Below are 7,892 nucleotides of genomic sequence, written 5' to 3' on the forward strand. Positions count from 1 at the left end.
TCCCCATGTCGGGGGTGGAGTAAGGAAATAGATTTTAAGAGCCCTTTAAGTCAAAAAAAAGGGCTTTGTCATGTGGACGGGTGCAGGGTTAAATTGATTTAATGCTGCTAAATTCGACCTCAACTCCTAGTGTAGACCAGGGCTTAGAACTGAAGAATCCCATGTACTGCTACAGGCTGGGGACCGACTGGCTAGGCAGCAGTTCTGCAGAAAAGGACATGGGAGTTACCGTGGACAAGAAGCTGGATATGAGTCAGCAGTGTGTCCTTGTTTCCAAGAAGGCTAATGGCATATTGGGCTGCATTAGTAGGAGCATTGCCAGCAGATCAAGGGACGTGATTATTCCCCTCTATTCGGCACTGGTGAGGCCACATCTGTAGTATTGCATCCAGTTTTGGGTCCCCCACTACAGAAAGGATGTGGACAAATTGGAGAGAGTCCAGCGGGTGGCAACGAATATGATCAAGGGGCTGGGGCACATGACTTACGAGGTGAGGCTGAGGGAACTGGGATTGTTTAGTCTGCGGAAGAGAAGAGTGGTGGGGGGGATTTGATAACAGCCTTCAGCTACCTGAAAGGGGGTTCCAAAGAGGATGGATCTAGACTGTTCTCAGTGGTAGCAGATGACAGAACAAGGAGCAATGGTCTCAAGTTGCAGTGGGGGAGGTCTAGGTTGGATATTAGAAAAAACTATTTCATTCAGACTGTGGTGAAGCACTGGAATGTGTTACCTAGGGAGGTGGTGGAATCTCCTTCCTTAGAGGTTTTTAAGTCCTGGCTTGACAAAGGCCTGGCTGGGATGATTTAGGTGGGGATTGGTCCTGCGTTGAGCAGGGGGTTGGACTAGATACCTCCTGAGGTCTCTTCCAACCATAATCTTCTATGATTCTATGATTCTAAGTTAGATGTCCGATTGCTACTAAACTTTTTGGTGAAAACTGAAACAAAAAAGACACTAACCATTTCCACATTTTCTCTTATTGTCTTTCCCCCCAACTGCGAAGAGAAATGCCTTCACAGTGTTCCCCTCCCCTCTTCCCCAGCCCCACAGATCCCTGCTATTTCCCCTTTTTATGCCCCAATTGCTCCTCCCCATCTCCCTAGGCACCTCTCTCTCCTTTCCTCCTCTTACAATCCCCCAGCTCCTTCCATCCAGTACTGGGCCACTGCTCTCGATTTCCTCTCAGATCCCAGTCTGTGTCAACCCCATTACTCCCCCAGCTTCACCCCTTGCTCCTGGCTGTTCCCTTCATCTTCCCGCCCCTCCCCCCTCCATTCCAGCTTCCCTGCCCCCACTGTCCCGCATGGCCCAAAGGGAGAGGGGGAGAAGCTCAGGGTGGCAGGAATTCCCTCTGCCCAAGGGATGCGGGCCACTGTGGCTGGCAGCTACATATTCCCCCCCTTTCCCTTGGGCTGGGAGTCCAAGGGGCTCCCTGGGGTAGGGCAAGGGCAGGAAGGGCTATCAGCCACCCCATAATATGGGAGCTCCTTCCTCTCTCCAGGAAGCCATGGGAAAGGAGCCCACCCTCCATTCTGACCCAGAGGTCCTGCCCTGCTGGGATCCCTGCTCAGGGCTGGGTTCCAGGGCCCCCATTCTGCCAATGTGGGGTCTGGGCAAACCCAGCTTCTTCCTGCAGCCCCAGAGCCAGGAGGGTCCTGCCCGCCAGACACAGCCCCAAATGGGCTCCCGATGTTATTCGTGCTAATGGGAAAGCCATGGCTGTGCCTCTGAAACATCCTCTAACTGCGGTGTCCTGTCCCCACCACTGCCCCCCTCAATCCCTTCTCTGCAGGGGCACGAGACATGTCCTGTCCCGAGAGCTGGCTAGTCTTCCAAGGCAACTGCTATGGATACTTCTCCCAAGAGAAAACCTGGCTAGAGGCTGAGGTGAGAGGCGGTGATAGGGGGTGGAAGCAGCGGGGCTCAGGGGCGCTGGGCTGGAGCTGGAGGCTGCGGGGATGGGGAGGGTTAGGCTCAGTATCAGAGTCAGTGAGCGGGGCTGGGCAGGCGAATCAGCTCCGGAGGGAGCCCAGGGCTGGCACATTTCACACTGCCCCAGCCAGAGCCCTGGGAACAGGCTGTGAGGGATCAACCAGCCATGGCCAGGCTGGGGAGCAGAATACGATGTAAACATAGCTCCCGGTGGGGTGCGATCTCCTCTGGACCCAACGCGCCTGTCCTGTGCTGTGTCTGCCAGGGACACCAGGGACGGCCTGGTCCAAGTGGGGTCATGGCTCCCTCTAGCAGCCAGCTCCAGAGGGGTCTGCTCCTTACTCGGTGTTACCAAAGCAGTTCCCTTGGCTCCAGGGGCAGGGCTGTGCTGAAAGTCTCTGGTTCCATCCCCATTGCTGGCTGGCATGTGGCCAGGGAGTCACTGCACGGGACCACATGGCAGGGCTGTGGCCCCGTGTAATGCTATGGGGGGTGCTGGGTGCATGTGGATGTGACCATCAGGCTGGGAATTCCCTGTCCTCGTGCTCTGGAGAGGCTGGGGAAACTGTGGTTTCTGTCATCTACATTCACAGGAGGAGGGAGGCTATTGGTGCTGGGGGTGGGGAGAGGCGCTAACAGGGGGTCCTGTCCCCTCACAGCCCTTGATGCCCGGGGGAGGTAGGGCCCCAGAACAGGGCTGGACTTGCTCCTGCTGCTCCCTGCAGTGCGGGTGGGGGGATAACTGATTTTGTTTCTTCTTGGCCCAGGCTGAGTGCCGGCACAACGGGCAAGGGGCCCATCTTGTCTCCATTCACAGTACTGGAGAAAATAATGCATTGGCCCTTTATGTCAAGTGGTACCACAAAAAGAACAGTCCCATCTGGATCGGACTGTTGGATCTTGAGCAGGTGAGTGCCCGGTGTATTCATCCTCAGGGTGGGCTTAGTGACAGGGGGATCCCCTAGCCAGAGGCGCTTCAGCTCCAGGCCTATAGCGGAATCCCCAGTGGGTCCCGACACAGGCTCAGGACAGGGCAGTTCCTGGGGCTGGCAGGAACGGGAAGGTGGCAGATACCCCCTAGCTACAGAGCCTAATCACTTACAGTTCAAAGTGGGCAACCGCGGTTCTTGTCTGGCCCCTGGGCCAGTCCAGTTGCCAGTCAGGGCTCTGCAGGCCAGTGCCAGGGGGAGAGTGGGGGGAACCTCTGCAATCCAGTCTCCAGTCCAGCAAAGAGGCTGGTTTCCAGGACAGGATCAATTAGTGTCTCTCCCTGGAGCCCTGCCCAGCTGCTGCTGCTCCCCCATGGACTCAGGGGCAGGACGCCAGCAGGGATGCTATGTGTGGTCATGTGTGTGATGCGGGACTTGCATGAGGACAAATCTTCTATTTAATCCACACAACCAGCTGCTGAGGCTGTACGGGATGTTTCTGAGAGCTCTGGGCTGGTGGCATATGGTGGGTGCGGCTGGCCCTGCTGCCTGGCGGGAAGCCAGAGAGCAATGCCGCCGATGGTACTGATGGGAGACTGGGGAGGTCCATGGGCAGCACTGCTGGGCTGCACAGAGGCACCCTGCTGCAGCCGCTCCTGTCTGGACCAGAGCACGGGAGAGGCTGGTGCTTCGGGGGGCAGCGACGGAGCAGACTCCTGCACGAGGCTCCCTGCAGCCGACAGGCTGTCACTTGCTAAACCCGCCCGGCTGCTCTTGGCCTCCTCACTTCTCACTGTGATCAAATGCCAGAGACAGAGGCCTCCGGGCCCATGTCGCAGCCTGTCCCCGCTTGGAGCGTTAACAGAGCCTGGGGCAATGTCTGCACGGCCTCTGCCCCTCGGCAGCTCCCCCTGCACCCACCCACTAAGGAGCTGCCCACCGAGGGACACAGCCCCGTACAAAACCCTGGGGAATTAATAACCCAGAACTCCGTTCAGGGACAGGGAAGGGGGGATCAGGGCCCACCCGAATCCCTGAACGCACGGACAGAAGAAGGGGATTGTCGCCAACATTCCCGGCTCCTTCCCATCGGCCGAGGAGCTGGCAGCCCACTCCAGGGTGCAGGCAGCTTCTGCTTCCCCCCAACAAACAGCCCAAGGGGACACACGATAGCGGCTGGGCTGTGGGCCGTCAGGGTTACTGGTCGGAGCAGGCAGCAGATCCAATACAAGGGTCAGAGTCGGAGTCAGGAATTAATAGCCAAGCCGAGGGTCAGAGCCAGGAGGGGGACCCAGGAGGCACATCAAGGGTCAGAGCCGGAGCCCAGGGTCAGGGTAAGGAAGCCAGGACCAGGAGCAAGCTGAAGCGGCCAGGACTGAGCAGGGGCAAGGCTGGGAAACAAGCAGGAGCAGGACTTGGAGCAGGGCTGGAGCAGGACAGGAGCACGGCAAGGAGGCACACAGGGAGGATCGCGGCCGTGGCATGAACACACTGAGCAGCCAGAGAGCTGCTGGGCTAAGAGCCGGCCAGCTGCCCTTCCTGCCCAGGCGAGTGGTGCAGTCAGTCCGGTGGCCTGCAGCCGGCTGGTTGGGCTGCCAGGTGACTAATTCTGCTGCAGCCCCCGATCCCCGACAGTGTGTACCCCAGCTTCATCCAGCGCCCTCATCCCCCAGAACTAACACCATGATCTCTGCAGCGGGGAGCAGAGTAACTCTCCTGTGGATGGGCTTTGGGAGCACTGTCGTGTTGGTCGGTGCACACGAGAGAGAACGGGTCGGCAGCGTGGGTCTGCGGGACAGCACGTGGGATGACGCTGGCACGGTTGCCTGTCGGGCTGGGCTGGAGATGGACGTGGAAGCTGAGGGCAGGTCAGGGTGCGCTTCCCTCGGCAAAGTGGGGATGGCAGGGGATGCTGGAGACTCTCCCTTCACTTGCTATTTTCATGCTTCCGAGGGCTTGGGCTGGTCCTGGTGTAACTTCAGCTGCCAGTAAATGTAACCCTAGTTGTCAGCGCTGACATTTCATAGCAATGATCAGTGTCTCCAGTGTCACTGGGCAGCCTCTGCCCGTGGCCCCTCGGCTCTGGGGCATGTCTCTAGCTGTGTAATCTTGGGTTTTACAGGGGCTCTGCTCTCCTTTGTCTCTGCAGAATCGAGGCTGGAGATGGGCCGATAAATCCCTGGTCAGCTTCAGTGCTTGGGATAACGGGCAACCTGATAATCGTTTAGGAAATGAGAACTGTGTAGTGTTAGAAAATGCAGGTAAGTCGTTGGATCAGACCCACATGCACTTACAAGGGGAACCCTGGCAGTTATCTGACCACACAGGTCCTGAGATACTGATCCGAGTTGTCCCCAGCGCGCTCTGGGGTGCAGATCCTTGCTCCTCTCTCTTCCCTGCCCCATGCTGGGAGGGCAGTCAGGAAAGAACCCCTTGTCTGACCTGGTAAAACTCCAGTCCACCCAGCCCAGCCTCAGGACTGTCCTCCCCATGGCGCTCTCTGGCCTGACTCAGCAGGAATACGACTGCCGGGGCAGCCCGGGGCAAGGCACAGACACCCCCAGAGCAGAGGGGTCACGGTGTCTGAGGGGGGAAAGTGCTGCTCTGCACACAGCAGCCAGGAACACTGACTCCTGGGCAGGAACACATCCCCTCTGCATGGTGGCTGAGCCCGGCCTGGGACAGATGTTCCCATGGGTGTAGCCAGACCCAGGCGGGCAGGACAGGGAGGGGGCCTGGCTGTGGGGCAGCTTGCTCAGCAGGGAGGAGGTAGCAGCTCGGTTCCTGAGCGGGTGCCCCCAGTCCTGAGGCAGGGCTCTTGCTCTCTCCTCTGCCCTTTGGCTGCGGTGAGGGGGAGGCACGTGGGTGGGGGAGAGGAGCAGGAGCACATGGACCAGGTGTCTCCCCTTTCACACTGAGCCTCGGCATCTCTTTGCAGTGTTATGCAGACAAAACCACACAGGATTGTTTCCGGGGTCAAGACAAGACGTCACATTTATTATAACACAATTTGATCTATAACCACTAGCTAATTCCTAATACTTATACACCCAAATGTTCTGCAACTGCTGAATAGTTACCAGTCCTGAATGTAGCTTGGGTTTGTGGCTTGGATTCGTAGCTTGTGGCGACTAACTGGCCAGGAAAGCCAGGCACAAGGAAGAGCTGGGTCTCTGTTGGGCACCGATGCCCTTCCATGTTGACAGCAGAATGTTACCCTCCAAAGTCTTCCATTTCACCCGTCCTTTTTGTAGGCTTTAGTTTGAATCCAGAGTCTATAGGTCTTGCTGTGTCAGGCTGCCTCTGGGTTCGGTGTGATTGATCACCCGTCAATGGCAGACATGACTTTCAGCCTAGGACCTGGCTTTGATGTTTCTTCAATTGTACTTTTGTTCTTTTCTTTTGAGGGTGGACTCCTCTTACTTTGTCAGGGCTGTTGTCTGAATCTTCAGCCCTTGGTGTTTATACTTTATTGCATCAGGACAGGCTGGGGCTGGAGGTTGATTCCGTCATACCTCATTCCCACATCTAAACTACACTAATCAGATTACAGCAGGGTTTTGCAAATGGAGTGAGCATTTTAAAATGGAGTTTGGGACAAGTTAAAGGACTGACAAACAGTGAGCAGAAGTTACAATGCTGAAGCAGTGCAAATTTCAGTGATTTAAGAAGCAATTGGATTGAAAGTGAAACTCAATTAGCCAGTTATTGGGGTACCTGGTTTTATGAATGAATGTAGTCTCATTCATAAAACTTTACTTATGAAATTATATTAATAAAGTGAACAATTAAAAACAATTTCATTGATCAGTTCTACAGCAGGATGGGGCTGCCCCAATCTGGGGTGCTCAGAGCTCCATCCCACCCTCCCCTTCCTCAGGGCTGTGCACAGGAGCTGGGATCTTCTCCAAGGGGCATGGAATGGAGCAGGGTTGGGGGTCACTGTATGAGCAGAAATGGCCCACCCTGCCCTACCCCATGGGTCATTTCTGTTTTTCTTTCTAGGTTTTCAGAAATGGCACGATTATCCCTGTGAAGAGAGATTCTCTTTCATTTGTAAGCGCAAACCCTAGGGGAGGCAGCTCGCCTGCACCTGGGGATTCCCAGCACCTGGGCTATGAGTGAATTCAGTTCCTCTGCCTGCCCTGGGGGACCAGGTCCTGTGTCCCCGGCTGCAAAGCCCCTTTGGCAAAGCTTCGCTGTGTTATGCTGTGTCACTCCCGCTCTGCTGTGCCCCCTTCTCTCCCTGTCGCACCCACGCTCTGCTCTTTTCAGCAATCTCAGCACAGTGACGTGATAATAAACTTTCCCTGGAGCTTTCAGCTCAGTGTGTGTCTCCTTTCTCCTGTTCCTGACTCTGGCCTGGACAGTTCCATGTGTCGCCTGGCTCCAGCCTCAGCACCCCAGAGCTAGCGCTTCAGGGCAGGAAAGGGAATGAATTAAGAATGAGGAGGGCCTGGCCTTCTGGTGAAAACATCGCTACCCCTGAGACATGGCCCATTCATCCTGCTCCCCTCTGCCCTCCCCCCCCAGGCACTCATCCCTCCTGTCCTGTTCTGGGGGTAAAAGAGAAGAAGTTAGAGGAGATGCGCCAGAGCTGTTGTTACTCCTGTTCACGTTTGGTTTGATCCCAGGTGGTGTTTGGAGTTAGCTGGCACCAGCAGAGGTGCCAGTGGCATTTGGGATGGTGTTTTAGGCCCACTCTGGTCAGGACGTTTTCAGGATGAGGATGACGAGGGCCTGGGGTTTCAGGAGACGGTGCGGGCAGCAGCTCTGATGAGGAGGCTGGCGTCGGTGCCTTTGTCTGTGTCCCTGGGATTCCTGCTGAAGTGTCTTTGTAGATAGCGGAGTCACTGGTCCGTCCGCCCAGCATTTTAAAGCCTGTGGAGAGAGCAGGAATACAGAACCGAAAAGACTGAGCCAGGACTCCAGGGTTCCAGCCCCAGCTCTGCCAGAGGCCTCTGTGTGACTTGGGGAATATCCTTTCCCCTCTCCCCTGCCATGTTTATCTCTGTCCCTGACTGACAGGG

At 56.3% G+C, this 7,892-nt stretch overlaps 1 protein-coding gene across 1 annotated transcript in view; it reads left to right on the forward strand.

The window, feature by feature from the left end:
• LOC119861893 (C-type lectin LmsL-like) overlaps positions 1 to 7,184 on the forward strand; it is a 126,079-nt gene extending 118,895 nt beyond the window's left edge. Inside the window, exons 3-6 of the mRNA XM_043500295.1 lie at positions 1,803 to 1,888; positions 2,701 to 2,841; positions 5,012 to 5,123; positions 6,868 to 7,184. Coding sequence (XP_043356230.1) covers positions 1,803 to 1,888; positions 2,701 to 2,841; positions 5,012 to 5,123; positions 6,868 to 6,935 — 407 coding nt within the window. The 3' untranslated portion in view covers positions 6,936 to 7,184. The remainder of the gene's footprint in view (positions 1 to 1,802; positions 1,889 to 2,700; positions 2,842 to 5,011; positions 5,124 to 6,867) is intronic.
• The last annotated feature ends 708 nt before the right edge of the window (positions 7,185 to 7,892 follow it).

This window comes from Dermochelys coriacea, chromosome 1 (genome assembly GCF_009764565.3).
Source record: "Dermochelys coriacea isolate rDerCor1 chromosome 1, rDerCor1.pri.v4, whole genome shotgun sequence".
NCBI classification, from domain to species: Eukaryota; Metazoa; Chordata; order Testudines; family Dermochelyidae; genus Dermochelys; species Dermochelys coriacea.